Below are 21,600 nucleotides of genomic sequence, written 5' to 3' on the forward strand. Positions count from 1 at the left end.
CCAGGCTCAGAGATTCTGGGGTCCTGGAAGTGGAGAGGTCACAGACAGAGAGAGACAGGTAGACCGTCAAAGACCTTTGGGCTGAGAAATGCTGAGACCCAGAGACCTTGAGGTAGGGAGAAAGAGAGAGAAAGAGAGAGAGAGAGAGAGAGAGAGAGAGAAGAGACCCTGAGAAGAAGAGACGGCAGGGGCAATCCTGGGGTACCCTGATGAAGACTGGGGCTCTGCCCAGGCGTGGGGCGGAGCCTGGGGTCTGGGCGGCTGGAAGAAGCTGGAGGGGGCGTCCCGGGCCGGGGTCCCCTGAGCAGCAGGCGGGCGCAGAGCGGAGCCGGGTCCTGCAGCCACCGCGGAGCCCGGAGCCGGGCCAGCACCCACCCCCCCCGCCGTGATGTCAGCGGGGCCACTCTTAAAGGGGCAGGCCGCCCGCCGAGGGTCGGAGCAGGGGCAGGGGGCCGCGGGCACCGGTTGGGGGTACCGCGGCGGTGCTGGGAAAGAGAGGAGAAGCCCCAGCATCCAACTGGACAGAGTCCCGTAAACCCAAGAGCCTGCAGGGACGAAGAGACGCCGGGGTTCCCCGAGGGAGCCTGCGAAGCTTTGAAGCTCAGTCCCCTCCAAATACACCGACGGAGGCACACCATTCCATTGGCCTGTCCCTGTCCAGGGACTACACTTCCCATCAGCCCTGGCGGCGGGGGCCGCACTCGGGGGAAGGGTCCGCCGCAGTGTCTGCTGGGAAGTGTAGTCTATTTGGACTGCCCTCTCCACGCCCCTCGCTCGCAAGTGGGTCAAGGGAAAGAGGCCCGGAGGGCGCGTCTGCCTGCCCTCTGCCTCAGTCTCTGATTCTTAAGCTCACGGGTTTCTCTGTCTTGGGGGTCTCTCAATAGCAGGCTTGCCTTTCATCCTCCCTCTTAGGACTTCCCAGTCGCTGGGTCTCAGTGTGCCAGTGTGTGAGCCTTATTGCTCTGGGCGAATATGTGCGTGCTTGTCTTTGTGCCCGGGATCTCTACCTGACACGCTCAGTGGTCTATGAGTACACCGCTGCCTCTTCCTGCACGTGTCCACTTTGATCCTCTCTATGGCACTCTGTGTGTAGCTCGCTCGCGCTCGCGCTCTCTCTCTCTCTCTCTCTGCTTTCTCCAGGTCTCTGTTCTTTACTCTCATGCTGTGGGCATCATCTCTCACTTGATGGGTCTCTGCGTTTTCCCTCTCTCTCTGCAGACCCCTCCTCAGCCTCTGTCTCTCTCTGTTTGTTTCTATGTTCAGTCGTTGTCCCACCTGCACACCCCCTTCATTCTCCAAGCTTAGAAGAAAACATCCAGACACTTCAGCATCAGCATCCCAAATTTATTCTCCAGCAGCTGTGGCAGGGTGGGAGAGGCAGAGGATTGGGGGTGGGGAGAGTCCCCGAGAGTGGCAGGCACTGGGGTAGGGGTTGGGTTCCGAGCGGGACTGGAGAAGCCATGCAGTGGTGGGTTTAGGGTGGGGAGTCTAGGACAAAAGCTGACTGAGAACAGCTGGGGAGACGATCCTCCATACATCCCAGGAATCCCCAGAGTGTAGAAGAGGGGCACTGGAGCACAGAGGCACAGCTTCCCACTTACTCCAGAATGGAGTGGAGGTAGGTGGGGCCTCGGAGGTGGGGGGTTGTTCTGAAATCCCAGTCTGAAAGAGCCCGTCCCATGACACTATTTCCCAGAAATAAGAAAGAAGAAGAAGAAGTAGAGGCATAGATTCTACCAAGATGGAGTCTAGAACTCCTTGGAGTTGGGATGGTGTTGGTGGTTCTGTAACTTGGTGAAGCGCAATCCAGAACACTGAGGCAGGTCAGAATCTAGGGCTCAGCGCAGTAGAATCTAGAACACGGCAAGACTCCAGAGATTGTATGGAGTTTAAAATGCCAGGAACGCTTGGGAGGGGCATCTGGAACCCGGGGCAGGGAGGGGGAGGGCAGAGGCCAGAATGTTGGGGCGCAAGATCTAGAACTGGGGAGGGGGTGGTGAAGTGGGGGGCGCGTGGGGTAGGGGTAAGGCTGGCGCGGCGGAGGGAGCCATGGGGACACCTAGTGGCGGCAGGTGAGATTACATGACTGGCACAGGTGCTGGGCTGATGGGGCTGCGGGCATCCGGGTGCACGAAATCCGGGTTGACATAGGTGAAGCCTTGGAATTCGGCTTGGTCGATGCTGGCCAGAACTAGGCGGTCTGGGGGAGTCAACGCTGGCGCCGCCCGCGTGAAGAACTTGTCGAAGTTTTCGCCGCTGCGGCCACACTGTGGGAAACACCGGGAGGGAAACATGAAGTACTGGAGCTCATGGATATTCCACCCTCTAGGGGCCAAGATTTTGTTCCCAGAAGGTGACTGACCGGGCGGGGTCTGAAAGGAGGCGCGATCTCTAATCGTTCCAGCCGTTCCCAGTCGATCCAGCGGAAAAAGCCATGAGCTCGGATGGTGGGTTCTCCATCTGGCCCCGAGCCCAGGCGCTTTGCTGGGTGCTTGGTTAGGAACTGCAGGAAACACAGAGAGAGACGGACAGACAGACAGAGTCCCGGACAGGGAGGCCCAGAGGACGACAGAGAGAGAGGAAGACAAGGAAGGAGGAACAGAGAGACAAGCATAGAGATCCAGAAAGAGCAGAATGGGGGTGGGGTGGGGGGGGGGGAGATGGGACAGAGATGGGGGAGGGAGTGGAAAGAAGAAAGGGAGAGAGAAAGAGGAAGAGGGGGAATAAATGAGATGGGGTAGATGAAACCCAGATCCAGAGACCCAGGGAGAGACAAAGAAAGAAGCAAAATTAGGGTGTGAGGGTATGAGGGGTGGAGAAACCCAGAAAGAGAGGAAGGGGAAACAGAAAGAATCCCAGATGGGGGACGGAGGGAGAGAGGGAAAGAGGGAAAGTGTCCGAGAGGGAGAAGGGGGGAGAGAGAGGAGATTGAAGACCCAGAGAAAAGGGGGAATAGAGATCCAGAGAGAGGGGGGAGACTCAGAGGGAGGACAGATACCCAGAGAAGGTAAGAGACAAGCAGGGGCAGGGGTGGGGGAGACAAAGGTCCAGAAGGAGAAGAGGATGGAGACCCAGGAGACAAACGCCCAGAGAGAGGGATGAAGACCCCATATGAGGGTGGAGACTCAGAGAAAGGGGAAGACAGAGACCCAGAAAAGGAAGAGGAGAGAGACCAAGAAAGAGAAGGATAGAGATCCAGTGTGTGTGTGTGTGTGTGTGTATGTGAAGGGAGGGAGGGTGAGAAGGTAATAGAGACCCAGAGAGAGGAGAACAAAGATGCAAAAGGTGGACAGAGATTCCCGAAGGACACAGAAAAAAAGGTAGCAACACAGAAAGCCCCATGATACGTAGATGGAGGCAGAGGGATGAGACAGAAGCCCAGAGAGAGATAGTCAGAGAGACATGGAGACGGGAGCTAGAAGCAGAAATGTCCTAACATCTGTGGAACAGCTGCTGTAGGCTAGGCTCTTCCTCCTGCCTTAACTCCACAACCCCAGAGGAGGAGACGGAGTTTCCTAGAGTTTTGGTGACTTGCCCGACCGAGATCCCGCAGGAAGAAAAGGGGCAGGAGTTAGGTTCACCTGACGCAGCCAGTTCTGGAGAGGCGGGCCTTGGCCTTCCAGCACTTCCTGCCATGAGCTGGGGAGAGGGGCTAGCACAGGAGGACACGGTAGAGGCCATCCTTGGACTGCAGGTGGCAGCAGGGCAGTATGTTATTGTTCTAACAAAATCTCTATATTATATAAATTTTTTCAGCAGACGGGAGCAAAGCAACTTGAGGAACGGGAGCCTTTTCCTAAGGTGCACGTAGACAGTGTGTGGGCAGCCCTGGACAGCAGCAGTGGGGCAGGTGGCTTACGGGTCTGGAGAATCTGGGAGTTAGGTCTCTCACCCCCTTGCAGATGGCAACAGCTTCCCGGGAAAGCGACTTGGGGTAGGTGACAGTTTGTTCCATGATGGCCTGGAACAGTTCCTCCTCGTCCTCCCCATCAAAAGGGGGCTAAGGAAGTAGAGGGGATAGTCAGAGACTTGACAAACTACCTGGCCGCACCTTCCACACCCTCACTGCCCACCGTGACCACAGCCCACCCCTGGGCCCCCAAATTCCTAGGGAAAAATCTGACCAAACCGCAAAAGCTATATCTTTCTCACTTTCAGACTCCATTGTTTCCTATCTCAGATGCTTCAGCTCTCTGCACCTCTTTGCGGGTCTTTCTCTCTTTCTCTGCTATGTAAATTGGCAGGGTATTAATTAGGCAACGTGTCATTTAAATAGAAGAGAGAAAAACTGCAGGAAAAGCTGTAAAAGCATTCTCCCGGTTGGATGAGTGGCCTCCAGTCTTCTGGGATTAGCAAAAGCAGCACCCAGGCAAAGATTCTTAATGTGAGGTCTAGGGAGACTGTTTGCACCATTGTGGGGGGCCATGAATTTGAATGGGAAAAAAACATGCATCTTTATTCTTTAAAATCTAAAACTGAAATTCAGCATTCATGGAAATTATAGGAAACAAACCCGATTAGTCGTAACTGTGACTTCATCACCGATGGAAATCACAGATACTTTCGTAGCACATAAGAGTTGCAAATATCTCAAAAAATCAGTCACTTCTACTTCAAAATTACTGGTAGACCTTCCTATTTACTTCCTATTCCTGTGAGATATTACCACTTAATTCATTAGTAGGATATCACATATAGGTCCATATTCTAATAGGTTTAGACAACCGTACGCATTTAAGTTAAATTTATTTAGTTGGTTAAATTACCAATTAAACTTTTAACATTCTGATAACCATATTTCAATATGATTGGCTTCTTTTGTAATGCTATTATCTTACTTCATGCATTTAAAAACACTGTTCTGAGAAGGGGGTCCATGACACAAGAAAGGTGAGGAACCCCTAGCCTGTGGGAAGATAATGCTTCAGGACCACGGAGAGCGCTCTCCTATCTGGCTGACCTTCCCCACAGCTTAGCACACCTCATTAGCCTATAGACAGACATCCCTTCCTGACCTGCTCCTCCTGAGATAATGGCCACGTAACAGGTGGCACCCCATCCGTGTTGCCTTTAGTCAAACCAGCCTCTCCCCACCTTCCCTTACCTGCCCCGCCAACATCTCATACAGCAGGACCCCAAAGGACCACCAGTCGACAGACTTCCCATAGGGCTGGTAGGCAATGATCTAGCAGGGGAGGAAGGAAGGCAAGGGATTATGATTTGTGATTCAAGAAAGCTAGGGCCCCTCTGGCTTCACCGCCTGGGAACCCTACCCACTTTAAATGTTTTCAGCACAAACTTTTCCCATTCAGAACACTTTGGCTCCATCCTCTGGAAAATTTGGGAAACAAACTCTACCTACTTGGAACATTCCTTTGGTCCCAAATATAAAGACTATCTAAAGACCAAGTCGCAAGTTCCACCCATCCAGAATATCTAGGTAACTGGACTCTCTCCTTACAATATCAGGTGCATAGGGCAGAATTTCAGAGACCAGAGAGTCTTAAATCTGGACACATGTCAGATTCTTCTAGGGGACTGTTTTTTGTTTCTTTTTTTTAAATAAAATAAATAAATAAATTAATTAATTAATTAATTTTGGCTGCATTGGGTCTTCGTTGCTGCGCGCGGGCTTTCTCCAGTTGTGACGAGCGGGAGCTCCTCTTTGTTGCGGTGCGCGGGCTTCTCATTGTGGTGGCTTCTCTCGTTGTGCAGCACGGGCTCTAGGCGCGTGGGCTTCAGTAGCTGTGGCACGTGGGCTCAGTAGTTGTGGCTCGCAGGCTCTAGAGCACAGGCTCAGTAGTTGTGGTGCACGGGATTAGCTGCTCCGCGGCATGAGGGACCTTCCCGGACCAGGGCTCGAACCCGTGTCCCCTGCATTGGCAGGCGGATTCTTTTTTTTTTGGCTGTGTTGGGTCTTCGTTGCTGCGCACGAGCTTTCTTTAGTTGCAGCGAGTGGGGGCTACTCTTCCTTGCAGTGCGCGGGCTTCTCATTGCGGTGGCCTCTCCCATTGCAGAGCACGGGCTCTAAGGCGTGTGGGCTTCAGTAGTTGTGGCACACGGGCTCTAGAGCGCAGTCTCAGTAGTTGTGGCACACGGGCTTAGTTGCTCCGTGGCATGTGGGATCTTCCCGGACCAGGGCTCAAACCCGTGTCCCCTGCATTGGCAGGCAGATTCTTACCCACTGCGCCACCAGGGAAGCCCTGGCAGGCGGATTCTTAACCACTGCGCCACTAGGGAAGCCCTAGGGGACTGTTTAAAGAGAGGTGTTCCCAGCCCTGAAGAATTCCAGCCACAATAGGCCAGAGTCAGAGGCAGGAAGATGTGTGTATTTTTCAAAATCTCCCCAGGTGATTCTGATTACCAGCTATGTTTTGAAACCACTGGCATTGGTTACTTGGGCACTATCATAGAATCGCCAGGAAAGATCAAGGAGGGCACCACCAACCCCACCTCCTCCATCAAGTGAGAAGTCAGGACGTGCTCTCAGTCTACTTACATACAGTCAGATCATTAGCTTCACCCCCCCTAACAAAATCAGAGCATACTCTGCCCACTTGAAATATTCAGGGGACACCCTCCACATGCCTAATGTTCTAGGGGGATGGGGCCCACCCACTCAGAGTACACTGGAAATCATCTCCACCTTCTTAGAACAGGCCAGTAACAGGCCCTGTTCTCCTAGAATCCCTAGAGCTGGTCCTGCTCTTTTAGAACATTCACCCACAGGTCCCCCCACTTTGCCTATTTAGAGACTCAGCTCCGCCCACTTACAACGCTCCGGACGAGCCTCTCTGCGCCGCTTGCTGCTGGAACACCCACGACTCGTGTAAAGACCCCAGGGTCAAGTCCCCATACTCTGAATACGAGACGACCAGCCGCAGCTACTCCGTGAATTTGGAGAGCACCAAGAGGAGCGGAGGTAGGATTACCTCGGGGGCTATGTAGTCCGGGGTCCCGCAGAAGGTGCGAGTCGTGGTCCCGGGGAAGACGTTCTCCTTGCACATGCCAAAGTCAGTGATCTTGATGTGTCCTTCGGCATCCAGCATCACGTTGTCCAGTTTCAGGTCCCTGCGGGTGGGAAGGGCACAGTTCAACGGGCTGGAGCCTTAAGTTCAAGTTCCTTCTCTTCTGGGGGTCTGATTCCCTCCCCTGAAAGGCCTGGGACTGCTCACCGATAGACGATGCCCTGACTGTGAAGGAAGAAGAGGCCGATGGCGATTTCTGCTGCGTAGAACCTGGAGGCGGAGGTGGGGAGTCAGAAGGCCGGAGACTGGAGCCCACTCCCCTTCCACCTTCCCTCTACCCTCCTCTCTTGGCCAAGACTCACGCTGCATGGGGCTCCTTAAACTTGCCCAGCTGCTGAATGTGGTACATCAAGTCGCCCCCAGTGACGTACTCCATCACAAAATACAGGCGATCCTGGGGAGGAGTGGACGGGACTTAGAGGCGAGGACACGCCCACCAGGGGTTGGAAACGTCCATTCCTGCCCACCTGAGACAAAGGCTCTGGATCCACCCAATCAGAAATCCAGAGCAACTGTCTGTGCCCACGGGGAGGCCCCGAAGATTCTCAACCGGCCCCTGCAGAATCTCCACCCACCCCATCCCCTGTTACTCCGAACTGTCAGGTGTTCCGGTCCTCCATTCTCGGAATTTAAGATTGACGCCCACCATTTGCTTGAAATTCCAGGGATACTGAAACCTCTTTCCATATCCACTCACATGCATATGCAATCACGGCCACCTGTTAGGAACCAAAGTTGTTCAGGCCTCACTAGCAAATGATAGTAATTTTTAATTTATTTTATTTTTATTTTTTTGGCCGTGCCGTGCCACTTGCAGGATCTTGGCTCCCTGACCAGGGATTGAACCTGCGCCCCCTGCAGTGGAAACATGGAGTCCTAACCACTGGACCGCCAGGGAATTCCCGATACAGTACTAATTTTTAAAAAACTCCAGGAAGGGGACTTCCCTGGTGGCACAGTGGTTAAGAATCAGCCTGCCAATGCAGGGGACACGGGTTCGAGCCCTGGTCCGGGAAGATCCCACATGCCGTGGAGCAACTAAACCTGTGTGCCACAACTGCTGAAGCCCGCGTGCCTAGAGCCCAAGCTCCACAACAAGAGAAGCCACCGCGATGAGAAGCCCGCGCACCGCAACGAAGAGTAGCCCCCGCTCGCGGCAACTAGAGAAAGCTCATGTGCGGCAATGAAGACCCAATGCAGCCAAAAATAAATAAATAAATGAATAAAAATTTAAACAAAACAAAACAAAACCTCCAGGAAGCTGGCTACGCCCACTCAGAGCTCTTGGAAGTAGAGTCACGCTCTCTCTAACCCCTGACAGTTCTGACTCGTTGTCCCATGCCACAACCTTCGGGAAACACCCTGTTTCTGACGAGTCCTGAACTCAGAATCCAAGAGTGACAACCCCATCACTCAGAGCCCACTTGTAGGCATACTCACTCACTTAGAAGACATTCTCCACGCATTCTTTTACTCCAGAAGCCCTTACTCAAGAAACACCCACTCAAGACCTAGGGGCTTCAGGCCACTCCCACGCAGGATCCTAGCCTTGTGGCCACGCCCTCCAGGGCACCTGCATTCTGGCCACGCCCACTGAGGAGCCGGCCACACCCAGTCAGAGTTCACAGGGTTCTTCCGCCTTGCCAAAAACTCAGAATCTCAAAGCAAACGCTTGATCCATCCAGTGGGGATGAGGCAGGGCTCCTGAGCCGGCCTCTGCCGCCTCCTTTCTTACCGGGGTCTGGAAAGTGGAGTGAAGCTGGGTGAGAAAGTGGGGCCGGCCTCCGGGGCCTCGACCCCCCAGGGCCAACACGCGTTTCTCCACCAGGGTGCAGTCCACGTCGTCATCCTGGACAATCACGTCTTTCTTCAGGATCTTGATGGCATAGAGCTCGTCGGAGCCCCTGCGCTCGGCCAGCATCACCTAGCGGCAGAGGCGGGAAAGGCCCAGTCCTTCTTGGGGACCCAGAGGTGCGGGTCCCTACCCATCCCTTTCAAGGACACAAACAAACGGAGTCCCGGGTCCTCCCTCTCCCTCTCAGGGGACCAGGTGCCCTGACCTTGCCAACTACCCCCTCAGAGAAAGTATCCACATCTTTATGCCTCTCCTCTCCAGGAACTCAAGAGGCCCCATCAAACTCTCTTTGGGGACTCTAGTAGCCTAGTTCCCTCCCCCCTGCACTTCATCTCTCAGAACCAGAAACCTGAGCCCCACCCCCAGACGTTCTCCCCCTTCTCCCAGAGCCCCAGGAATCCAACCTTCCCAAAACTGCCTTTTCCTAGAACCATGAGGAAGCTGAAGTCAGAGATGTGCAGACGTCCAGGGCTTGCCCCGAAGAAGCAGCGCTTGGAGTCGGTGGGACTAGGGGACGGGGAGGGGATGGGAGAGGAAGAAGGACCCATCCGCACCCTCTGTGAGAAAGGGGAGAGATCCGAAGCTAGTCAGACCCCAGAAGGGGATAAGGAGGTGCCCCTCAGCGAGACAGCACCCAAGAACGAAAGGGACGGGGAGAGATGGAAAGATGGAGAGAGAAAAAAAGTTGCTTCCACCCCCTTCTTTGGCTTAAGAGCTTTCTCTGATTTCCTGTAGCCTGGAGGGTTTATTATTCAACTAGCACTTAGATAGCTTACTATATGCCATTGATCCTCCAGGAGACCCTTGTCACCCACCCCACCCCCCATTTTAGAGGAGATGGCACAGAGACATTAAGTAACTCGCCCGAAGTCACACAGCAGGTTAAAAAGCAGAGCCAGAAATCAAAGTCCATTAAAGTCAGAGACTGTGTCTCCCTCCTGCTTTCTGTTTTTCTACCATCACCCAGCACATGACTTGGGTCTCAGCAGGAGTGTGTTGAGTGGATGAAGGTCTCAGGAGATGAGTGCTGAATGCACATCCTGTTGTTCTATGTTCAGAGCACACCCAGCATCTGAACACCTTTACCATCATTGTCCCCCGGGCGAAGCCGCTGGCAACTGCCCTCTGGGCCTTCACAGTAGCCTTCCTCCTCCTTCCACCATCTGTTCTTGACACAGGGGCAGTCATCTTGTCCAGACAGAAATCATCTCAGGCCACCTCCAATGCCCTCCCATCTCACTTGGTTTAAAAGCCAAAATCCTTCCAATAAATGACGAGGCCACCCCCACCCTTCCTCTCTCTGACTCCATCTCCTACTTCTTCCCACCCTCATCCCTCATCCCTCCCTCTGCTCCAGCCTCACTGCTGGTCTGGGCCCACCTCAGGGCCTTTGCACGTGATCTTCCCTCCACCTGGAAGGCTCTCCACTATCCCCACAGCTCACTATTTCATCTCCTTTATGTCTTTGCCCAAAGGTCACTTTCTCAGTGAAGGCTTCTCTGCTTATTGCTATTAAAATCTCAAAAAACAGCACTCCCTATCCTCTTTAGCATTTATTTTTCTCCATAATCACACATCGCCTTCTGACATAGGATCATTCACTCCTTTATTCTGTTGAATGCCTTCCTCCGAGTGTAAGCCCCATGAGGGCAGGAGGTTGTCTCTCTCTCTCTCTCTCGTTTTCTGCTATATCCCCAGTGATTAGAACCATGCCTTGCACACAGAGGGCTCAACAAAATGTTTTTTGAAAGAATAAATGGGAGAGAGAGAGAGCGAGTGCATTATTCCTTCCTTGGCCTGGAAATCTCATCTCCCTGTCCTTTCCCTGGGGAATCCTGCACTTCCTGTCTCCGAACTTTTCTCTGACTCACCCAGGTCCTGCCAGAGGCTTAGGACTCCCTAGTGCCTGAGGTCATCTCCATGATCAAACACATTCCTTCTCTATCTGTAACTTTCTCCTATATTGAAAGAGGAGCTCCCCAGGGAATGGCCTGATTCTACTCCCAGAATAGGGTTTGGTTTACATAAAACCTCAGGAAATAGGTGTTCAGTAAGTCAAAAAAACAATGGAGGAGAGAAAGGTACAGTGATAAATAGGCAGAAAAACTCAAGGAGCAATTCAGGTGTCACCTCCTTAGGGAAGTCCTCCCTGACCACCTCCACCCCAACCCCCTGGCCCCAGGCTGGGGTTAGTGCCTCCTCTATGCTTCTTTGTTCCCTGGGCTACCTCTAATTTAGCACATCATCCTGGAATCTGAGTATTTGTGACTGTGTCCCTACGTTGGGGAGTTGCCTGAGGGTCAGATTCGGCTCTGGAGAGCTAGGATTACTCAGCAAGGGCAAGACCTGCCACCAAGTATGTGCTCAACCCATGTGTGTGGAAATGAAGACAGATGTTGGAGGAGAGAGAGGTGGGGGGACAGATACAGACCACAGGAAAGGAAACTGTCTCCATTCCAGGCCTCCAGCTCTGCTCACCTCGTACAGTTCCAAGGGGTAGTTACAGGCCTGGGGGAGAAGAAAGCCAGAGTCAGAGCCCCCAGAGAGGTAGGGGATTGCCCTAAAGCAGGGGATGGGGGTCCCCAGACCCACAAACCAGGGGGATGGATGGGAACTCTAATTCCCAGCAGTACCCTAGAAGAGCAGAAAGAACTCCAGGCTTTTCTGGGAATTTCAGTCCCAGGGCCAGTGGGCAAGCAGCGATGGAGTTCGGGAAAGGCCAGCTCTGAACTGTGGGTGACGGGGCTGGGCTCCTGGAGGGGAAGCCGGGGTCTGGGTACCTCAAACTTCTGGAGGAGGCCGCAGTTGTCAGCATCAGCCACTGGCACATTGTAATATTCGCCCTCCTCCTGGTTCAGTAACTTGTACCTGACAGACAGACGGAGACCAGAGCGGGGCAGGAGTAGGGGAGACGGATGGGGAGGGGGGGCACCCGCGGGAGAGGCAGAGACATCAGAAGGAGGGAAGAGACAGACAGAGATGAAGAGAGAACGAGTGAGATAAGGAGAGAGGGGCGGGGGGGGAAAGAGATAAAGAAGCACAGGGAAGTAGAAAAGATAGTGCCCTAGAGAGAGACCACCCACGGAAATTGATGCAGATGCCGGGGCCCCGCCCCCAGCCCCGCCCGGCCCCGGCCCCGCCCCCGCCCCCGCCCCCGCCCTCACCAGCCGTCCACGGGAACCTTGAGCAGCTCCGAGACGCCAAAGGACATGGCACCCATGAAGTCGTTGCGGGAAGTCCGGTCCCAGTCCCACACCTCCACGCTGAGCCGGCGCTCCACGTCCCCCGGCTTCAGGTTGCTGCGGGAAGGGGGTGGCGCAGTGAGGGGCCCAGCTCTTGGCTGCCCACCTTTCCACCCTGGGGAAGAGCAGGCAAACCCGGTGAGCTGGGGCGTGTTTCCTGCTCTGTAAAGTGTTTTGCCACCCCAGGTCCTCCCGAAGAGCGTCTCTCTCCCTGTCTGGGCCCTAAGTAAACCTAGACAGCTCTCTCAGTCTCCCTCCCCGCCCTGGCTCTTCCCCATCTCTGTCTCCTGGCCTTTCTCTCCAGGCCTCTCCTTTTCACGGGGCCCCTCTCCTCCCTCCAGGTCTGTCCGTCTGTCTTTCTGTCAGTTGGCTTCTCTTTCCCTCCCTGCCACCCACCCATCGCCGCCATTCCTTCTGTGTCTCTCTTTGGGTTTATGTCTCTTCTGAGTCGCAGGGTCTGCCTATCTCTCTCTCGGATCCCTGTCTCATTCTAAAGTGGTGAGCTTTGTTGGAGATTAAGCACACAGATGTGTGTCTCTCGCCTTCTGTATCTCCATCCCTCTCCCTCAACCACTTCATTTTCTTCTCCCACCACCTTCTTCTGCCCTTTTTGGGATTCCTCCAATCCTAAAACCTGCTCTCTGGGGTGTTCTGGGCCACCAGGACCCTCAGATCATTCTCTATCAGTCATTACAGCCTCCCCTGCACCCGAGGCTCACAACACAAAGGTCTCGTTCCACACAGGGTTTAGCGTGGCTTTCACCGTCCGGGTCTTCTGTTTTGTCAGATTCCGAGGATCTGGGATGAGCTTCAGTTTCACATAGGGATCAGACAGACCATTGGGGTCCATTGGGATGAGGTTACGGGCCTCGCCAACTGAGCGGGGAGGGGAAGGAGGGTAGATGGGGTTAGAGATCCAGGAAGAAACCCCCGAGCCTTCCCCCAGCCAGCAGTCAAGAATTCCAATCTCTCAGCATCCTCTCTCAAGACCCAGGTGTTTTTGATCTTTTACTTCTCCAGTGCCCAGAAGACAGGGCATGAAGCCCTTTCCCCAGCCAGTGACCCAGAGATCAAACCCAAAGCCCCTGGCTCCATTAGGACCCAGGAGTCGGGACCCTGGCCATATCACCACTAGTAAACCCGAGCCTTCTTCGGAACCAGCTCTTCTCTCATTCCCCACCCCCCACCCCTCCACCCCCAGGACCTTGATGCCCAGAACAGCCATTAAGAGGCGCTGAAAGTCGCCAGAGGCGTGGCTGGAGAAGGGGCCTCGAGCTAGAAGGGGCGCGGCCGAGTGGTGCTCAGCTTTTGCAGGTGGGGTCAGGAGTGTGCGTGCGACCTTCGCGAGGGGCGTGGCCTTTCCGAGTCGGGGGGAGGGGCGGGGTGGGCAGCTCAGGTGAATTCAGTCGGTTCCTCACGCTCCGGTAAAGGGGCGGGGCCAGGCGAGGGGGCGGGGTCTCACCCGTGACGTGGATCTCATCCGAAGTGGGAGCTCGGATTTCCAGCTGCAGGCGACCGCGGCGCTCCGTGTGGTCCACACCGCACAGAGAGGGCACGCTGCGCACGCAGCGCCGGTGCACGTTCATCTCGCAGCCTGGGGGGACAGAACTGAGGGTAGCACTTCAGGTCCCGCCCTTAACCCCAGACTCCATTCCCCAGCATTTACCGGGAACCCAGACACTGCACTTTTGCAGGGGCCCCGGAAGCGCCAAGTTCTGGCGGGCGCAGCAAGCGTAGACTCACAGGAGCACTTCATGCCCTGGTGCACCAGCCCGTAAAGGAGGGAGCCACAGTGGTCGCAGAAGGTGGGGCTGCTGTAGCTGTGCAGACGGAACTTGTGCTTGCTCCGGGGATCCTGGGGGCAGGGAGGAGCCGGTCAGAAGGGGTCTGCAGGGCGCACTAAAAGAACATCCCTCTGAACTCTTTCTCTTCCGCCTTGCTCTCCCAGTCTTCCTGCTTCTCCACCTCACTCAGTCACTCTACAATATTTATTGAGCACCTCCTGTGTGCCAGGCACGGCTCCTGGTGCCGGGACCCAGCCCTGAGCAACCCTGAGCAAAACAAAGGAAAACTCCTGTCCCTGTGGACTTTACTTTCTAATGAAGGGAGAGAGAAAATAAACACGATATGTAAAATATATAGTATTACAGATGGTAATAGGTGCTCTGGACAAAAATGAAGTAGGGAAGGGGACTGTGAAATAGAGTGATCAGGGAAGGTTTCACTAACAAGGTGGCATTTGGGAAGAACCTGAAGGAAGTGGAGGCTTCCAAAGTCCCATAGTCCCTAATCCCCAGCCTTCCACAAGCTGTTCTCCGAGGACTTGTGGGCCACCATGAACCTCAGATCATTCACTGTCAGCCTCTGTCAATGTCTACCCGCTGATGATCTGCCTACTCTGAGCCCCCTGTGGGATGGAGAATATGACCTCTCAGTTTTAGGGACCCAGGCGTCCTAAATGAAAGATTAAGTGTAAACAACACAGCAGTGTCTGGCATGTTAAATGTGCTCAGTAGTGTTACTGCTGCCATTACTGCCATGGTTATTATTAGTGATTTTATTGCAGTCCCCACATACCCTTGGGTTTAATCAAGAGCTGGGCCATTTCCCAGCTGCGTGACTTCAGACAAGTAAGTGCCCAATTTTGAGTCTCAGCGCCCTCCTCTGCCCAGTGGAAATAAACAATGTATATCTTGAAGCGATGCTAAATGTCGAGTCCAATTAAGCATGAATTTAAGACACCAGTAAAAGCATTCCTCCTTCCACCCTCAGCAATGTCTGAGTGTTAAATAATCTGATATTTGCCTTTTTCTAAGAATGCATTGCAAGAGTTATCCCTAGGGTGAAAATTCAGGACATTCTTGGGCTTTTACTTATTTTGCAGTTTAGTGGGGATTCTATTTTGAATTATACTTGGACGGAGGGAGGGCGTTGGCAGTTGCATGTGCTGGACCTCTAAAGATCTTCAGCTGACCCTAGCTCAAAGTGTTCCTGCCGCATGAAATGAGATGCTGTGGGTGAAAATTCCCAGCAGGGTACCTGACATAGAAGCTGTTGCGATTATTCTCAAGGTGAAAGTAGCTATTAAAAAGGAGACAGTACTGGGGCTCCAGTTCGAAAGATTAGGGTCCAGATTTTTGACTCTGCCGACCACCCAGCTGTGTGGCCTCCCCCCCCACACCACCCTTTTTAGAGACTCAGGTTTCCTCCCCAAAAAATGGGGCCATGAGCCCTCCCTGAAAGGGTTCTTGTGAAGACTGAATGAAATCATGCTTGTCAAGCCCTGAGCATTTCTTAAGCCCTTGATCTGTGTTGCTGACAACAAGATTAAAAGCTTAGTGCTTCACAAAGAAAAAGAAAGCCAGAGTGATACAGAGGAAAGACCTTGTCCTCTGTTTCCTCATCTGTAATAGTAATAATTCTACAATGATAATAATTAATAGTTTGTGTCTTGCTATGTACCAGGTGCTGTCCCAAGTATTTGACTCATTTAGTCCTTAAAACAGTCCTATAAGATGGGGGCATGGTAACCATCCCCATTTTATAGACAAGGAACTCCAGAGGTGCAGGGAGGTAAATAAACTTTTGGAAGGTCACAGAACCAACACGCGGTGGAGGTGGGATTCAAGCCCAGGTGTCCTGGCCCAGGAGCCTCGGTCAGATGAGGACAGGAACAATACCTAACCTCATAAGCTGTTAAGCAGATTCAGTCCTATACTCTATACAAGACACCTGATGAGTGCACGCAATGAGCCCTGGATCAATCAGATGTAGTGTTTGTTGGTGGTGGAGCGGGCAGGCGAGGCAGCCAATCATAACATATAGGTGCTGGTAGACAGTGGTGCTTGATATGTGTTCTCAGAAGTCACATCCTCTATGTAAACAATTTTCTTGACCTGACAAGCTGGCAAAATGCCTCATGGACTTCCGTGGTGCTCTCTCTCTCTCTCTCTCTCTCTCATTCTGCCTCTTTCTCCATCTGCTAATCATAAAACCATCTCCAGCCCTGTGTCAGACCCTGGGCTCTTATCCTGCCTGACTTCCCTGAACTGTCAAAACAAGCCTGGGGTGGGGGGTGGGGGTGCTTCCCGGGCTTCCCTGGTGGCGCAGTGGTTAAGAATCCGCCTGCCAATGCAGGGGACTCGGGTTTGAGCCCTGGTCCAGGAAGATCCCACATGCCGCGGAGCAACTAAGTCCATGCACCACGACTACTGAGCCTGCGCTCTAGAGCCCGCGAGCCACAGCTACTGAGCCCACGTGCCACAACTACTGAAGCCTGTGTGCCTAGAGCCCGTGCTCCACAACAAGAGAAGCCACCGCAATGAGAAGCCTGTGCACCGCAGCGAAGAGTAGCCCCCCCTCGCCGCAACTAGAGAAAGCCCGCGCGCAGCAACGAAGACCCAACGCAGCCAAAAATAAATAAATTGATTAAATAAAAAAAAAAAAAAAAAAAAACAAGACTGGGGGCATCTAGACTGATGCTGTCCTACATGGTAGCCCTAACCACAGGTGGCTATTTAAATGGAAATCAGTGGATAAACAACAAGGTCCTAATGTATAGCAAAGGGAACTATATTCAATATCCTGTGATAAACCATAATGGAAAAGAATATTAAAAAAGAATGTATATATGTGTATAACTGAGTTACTTTGCTGTACAGCAAGAGATTGGCATAACATTGTAAATCGACTATACTTCAATAAAAAAAATAAATTGAAATCAATTCAAATTAAATGGGATTGAAATTTCTGTCCCTCGGCAGCTAGCTGCGGTGGCTGGTAGCTGGATGGCGAAGATACAGAACGCTTCCGTCGTTCCAGAAAGTTCTATTGGTCAACACTGGACGGTGAGCCTCATTATACAGAGGGGGAAACTGAGGCTCAGAGAGACGAGCCCCACAGCCAGAAAGAAAGTGAAGGAGGGATCAGGGGTAGGCGTGCAAGGCGGACAGTCCTTGTAAGCCCTTGATGTTGGGGGGCGGGGGGAGGGAGAGAACGGTTGTGTGTATCTGTGTGAGCGCACATGGGGGATCTGTACATGCACATGTGTGTGTGCATACACGGGGGTCTGATATGCATATATATATGTGTGTGTGTGTGTACACAGGGGTCTGTGTATGCATATATATGTGTGTGTGTGTGTGTACACAGGGGTCTGTGTATGCATATATATATGTGTGTGTGTGCGTGCACACGGGCAGGATGTCTGAAAATGCACATGTGTGTGCATGTGTATGACAGGATCTCTCCGGGCTTCCCTCTCTCAGCACCTCCTAAGCAGTTATCCTTATCTACCATTTTCTATTCTGGTTTCCCTTTCTGGGTATCTACCGCCCTGTCTCTCTGAGTTTCTCTGTCTCTGTCTCTTCCAGTCTTTCTGGGTCCCCTTTTCCTTCCTCCTGTGTCACTGTCTCTGTTCCATTGCTCTCACTCTCTCTGCCCCAATCTCTCTGTCTGGGTCTCTGTTTTTTTCTGCACCTCTGGGTTCTCTCTCTGTCTCATCTCAGGATCTCGGTGTTTGCATCGATTTCTCTCTCTGTCTCTCTGTCTCTCTCTCTGTCCCTCAGCTCTCTATTTTTTAAATCTCTTGACTCCTGGATCACAGCCCACATCCGTGCTGAGGTCCCCTCACCCCGCCTCCTCTTTTTCCCCCGCCTGGGTCCCCAGCCTGTCTTGGTCCCCTCTCATTCCCCCTTTCCAGGCCAAGGGCAGGGAATCTGGGCCAGACTAGCTCTCCCTATCTCTCCAGCCCCCCTCCCCTCCCAGCCTTAAAAATAGCAGGAGAAATTGGGACGGACGCCGAGGGGGTGAGGGCGGGGGTACAGCCCGAGGAGGAAAAACCAGGTGTCTGGGCACTCACGTCTGTCTGGGGGCCCTTCCCAGCGCCTGGACACTCGAAGGTCACAAATTCGTGGCATCGTCGATGAACCACAAAGCTGCAGACTGAAGGTGAGAATCATAGAGACACAGAGACAGACAGAGACCCCAATGGACAGTAAATCAGAAACAGAGGAGACCCAGACAGAAAGGAAACCAGGAGAGGAGAATCCCCATAGAGTCCAATACAGAGAAAATCAAAGAGACCTTGACATGCAGAGAGACAGAAACAGAGACACTGGGAGACAGAAATTCAAAACGTGGACCCAAAGAAAGAAACAGAAATGCAGAGAATCACAGAAACAGAGAAAACACAGAGAGCCCAATGCATACCCACAGCCAAAGGGAGACAGAGACAGAGACACAGAGATAGAGAGACAGAGAGAGAGGCAAAGACAGAGAGAGGAAGACAGAGGAAGACAGAGAAAGACACAAAGAGATGGAGACAGAGAGAGAAAACAGGATCCCATTGACACAGACCCACAGACAGCGATAAGAAAGCCAGGAGAGAGGCAGGCCAACTAGAAGAGAGGAAACACAGGGAGAGGTCCTCCAACAGAACGGAGAGCATCAACTTGGGCAGAAGTGAGTCTGGGGGCGCCGATGTCGGCCCGCCCCCCTCCCTGACTCACTCGGTTCTCAGCAGTAGCAGCTGGTGCTTTAGGACTCGGCCCCCTCTCCCGGCCCCCATAACTGCCAGCCCCACCCGGCCCCCACCCGCCCATCGGTGACCCCACCCGGCCGGCCCCTGCCTAGGACGGTGGTGTTGTCATGGCAATGGCAGCCTGGGGGGGGCTCTGACTTTGCATCTCCAGCCCCCCCTCCCTTCAGCTCCCCTTTTCCAAAAATCTCACTGTTCCCATAGCAACAGATTCTCCAAATATCTGTCCCCACCTGGAGCCGGCCGAGGGAGGGGCCCCCAGCACCACCTCCGCGTTGGCCCCGCCGTCAGAGCTCCCTCCCCACTGCAGGTTGTGTCTCTGCCACACCCCCCGCCCCGGGCTCCCCCGCGCCTCTCTGGGGATCAGAGACACGTGTGTCAAGCAGCCTAGGCTGTGGGGCCCCAGCCTCCACCCTCCTGAGGGTCCTGGGAGTCCAGGTCCCCAGCTCTTACCTTGACATTGCAGGCCCTGTTTTCCAATCCCCCTGTAAGAGTCAAGGATCTGAGGTCAGTGCAGAAAAGGGTACCTGGACCTCTCACCTCTGCCAGTCATAGGAGGCCTGAGTCCTCCCATCCTCCTCCTGCAGGAGTCTGAGCCCCAGCTGACTCTCCTTTCCAGAACCCAGAAATTCTGGCCCCCCAGTCTCTCTTCTCTCAGACCCAGGAGCCCAGGCCCCCAGCCCCTTCCTTCAGACTCAGAAGTCCAGGGCCCCAGCCCCTCCTCTCTCTGACCCAGGAGTCCAGGCCCCCAGCCCCTTCCTTCAGACTCAGAAGTCCAGGGCCCCAGCCCCTCCTCTCTCTGACCCAGGAGCCCAGGCCCCCAGGCCCCTTCCTTCAGACTCAGAAGTCCAGGGCCCCAGCCCCTCCTCTCTCTGACCCAGGAGCCCAGGCCCCCAGGCCCCTTCCTTCAGACTCAGAAGTCCAGGGCCCCAGCCCCTCCTCTCTCTGACCCAGGAGTCCAGGCCCCCAGGCCCCTTCCTTCAGACTCAGAGTCCAGGGCCCCAGCCCCTCCTCTCTCTGACCCAGGAGCCCAGCCCCCAGGCCCCTAGACCCCTCCTACCCTAGGGCCAGGAGCCAGGGCTGCAGCACCCTCTTTCCTCATCGCTGTGGGGTCTGGTGCGTCAGGGGTCTTTAGCCCTAGTCTCCTTATCCCTCAGGGCCCCGGCCCCCTTCCCTCACCATATGAAGTCAGTGCAGTGGCTGCAGAAGGTTGGCTGCTTGAAGAAGCGAGCGGTGAACTTGTGGCTCTTGACTTCGTGGACCACCTTCTGCCTCAAAGCCCCCTTTCTGCAAAACAGGGGCCGGGGTCCCCCCTCTGAATCGCCTCCGCCGGGGCCCAGGCCTGCCATGGCCCCAGGAACGTAGCAGGGACCAGGATCCTGCCTTTCTCGGGAAACAGGTGGAAGGGCAAGGAGCGGAAGGCTCGTAAGAGCAAAAGAGACGGCGGGAGATTCCGAGGTGGGAAGGAGAGGGGCGAGGCACCTCCGGGAGCGGAGCGCGCAGGGCAGGGAGCGGCACCCCGGGGCGCGCCGGCTCCGCCAGGGGGAGCGGGCGAGTGCGGCGGAGAGCCGAGGGCAAGGGCCCGGAGGAGCCGGAGGCACGGGCGGCGGCGGTGGTGGGAGCTCCAGCTCAGGCACCTGCTGAAATGTGGGAGCCCCGGGTGGGGGGAGGCGTTGCCATGACGACCGAGGGGCGGGGTTTCGGCTTAAAGGCGTCCCCCTCCTTGAGACCTGGGACAAATGCCCTCCCCTCCAACACACACACACACACGTGCGCACACCCACGCCGAGGGCTGGCTGAAGGGAGGGGGCATCCTCCGAGCCGTGCCCTGCCCCCTCCCCAATCTGTCGCCCGGCCCCGTCTTCCTCCCCGACTAGGGTGCCTCGGTGAGTCCTGTTAGCCCACTGTAGCTCCTCTCCGATCTCTGTCTCTGATTGTGTCACTCTGTTTCATTGTACAAACTTTGTATTAGTGCTGAGGTCCAATGTTGAGCAGGGAGGCTTGGTGTCTCACTTTTTCTGATGCCACCCGAGTCTTGATTTCTCTCTCTAGGCTTCTGTGAATTTGTACTTCTAGGTCTCCCTCTGGGAGTGTTCATTTCCCTGGGTCTCTGTTCCTTTCCCTAGTCCTCGTGCTCTCTGTGTCTCTCTGGGTGGGTCTGGGTTCCTTTCCTTATCTCTGAGAATTTCTGTTTTTATTTTCCTGTTTTCTTCGCTGTGTATCTCCATTTATGTCTGTCACTCATCCTGTGACCCCCTCTGGGTCCTGGTGTGTCTCTCTCTTTCACTCCATGTCTGTCTCACTGTGAATCAGTCTCCCTCTGTCTCTCCCCATCTCATAAATTCTTGCATTTCTGTCTCCCCGAATCTCTTCCTCTCCCTGTCTCTTTGTCTCTCTGGCTCTGTGGATCCCTGTCTCTCCCTCCCTCCGTGTCTTTCTCTCTGAGAGTCAATCTCTGTCTCTCTCCCTGTCTCATTTTCTATGTCCTCTTCTATTTCCCTCGATTTCTCTCCCCTCCTCCCCGTGTCCGTGTCTTTGTAGATGCTTTTGTCTCTGTCTCTCTCCCTTCCTGTGTCTCTACGAATCTCGCTCTCCGTTCGTGCTTGCCTCTTCCTCCTTCTGTATCTCTCTGCGCCTGTCCCTCTCTCTGACCCACTCTCTGGCTCTGTCAATCCCTCTATCGCTGGGGGTCTCTCTCGGAATGTTTAAGTTGCTCTCTCTCCCTCTCCTTCTCCCCTCCCCAGCTCTATCTTTGTCCCTTCCTCACCCACTCTATGTATCTCTCTGGCTCTGTGGATCCCTCTCGTCTCTGGGGTTCTCTCTCTCCCTCCACGTCTCTCAGTGATTCAATCTCTTTCCCCCGCTGGCTCTGGAATACTCTGTGCATCTCTGCCCGGGGATTGGGAGGGTCTCTCCGAACGTTGGCCCGGTCAGGTC

General features: G+C 54.2%; 1 protein-coding gene across 1 annotated transcript; it reads right to left on the minus strand.

The window, feature by feature from the left end:
* Positions 1–1,323: 1,323 nt before the first annotated feature.
* On the minus strand, positions 1,324–20,555 carry PRKCG (protein kinase C gamma). Its single transcript, XM_036832647.1, has 18 exons — positions 19,843–20,555; positions 19,117–19,148; positions 17,986–18,068; positions 13,869–13,980; positions 13,588–13,719; positions 12,845–13,001; positions 12,048–12,182; positions 11,664–11,751; positions 11,362–11,391; positions 9,288–9,440; positions 8,764–8,952; positions 7,331–7,422; positions 7,176–7,238; positions 6,933–7,071; positions 5,105–5,185; positions 3,893–4,000; positions 2,363–2,503; positions 1,324–2,267 (listed from the first exon to the last, which is right to left on the minus strand). Exons 1-18 carry the CDS (start codon positions 20,010–20,012, stop codon positions 2,079–2,081), a joined length of 2,094 nt encoding a protein of 697 aa, XP_036688542.1. The 5' UTR covers positions 20,013–20,555; the 3' UTR covers positions 1,324–2,078.
* Between the last annotated feature and the right edge of the window lie 1,045 nt (positions 20,556–21,600).

The sequence above is a fragment of the Balaenoptera musculus genome, chromosome 19 (genome assembly GCF_009873245.2).
Source record: "Balaenoptera musculus isolate JJ_BM4_2016_0621 chromosome 19, mBalMus1.pri.v3, whole genome shotgun sequence".
Taxonomy (NCBI): Eukaryota; Metazoa; Chordata; class Mammalia; order Artiodactyla; family Balaenopteridae; genus Balaenoptera; species Balaenoptera musculus.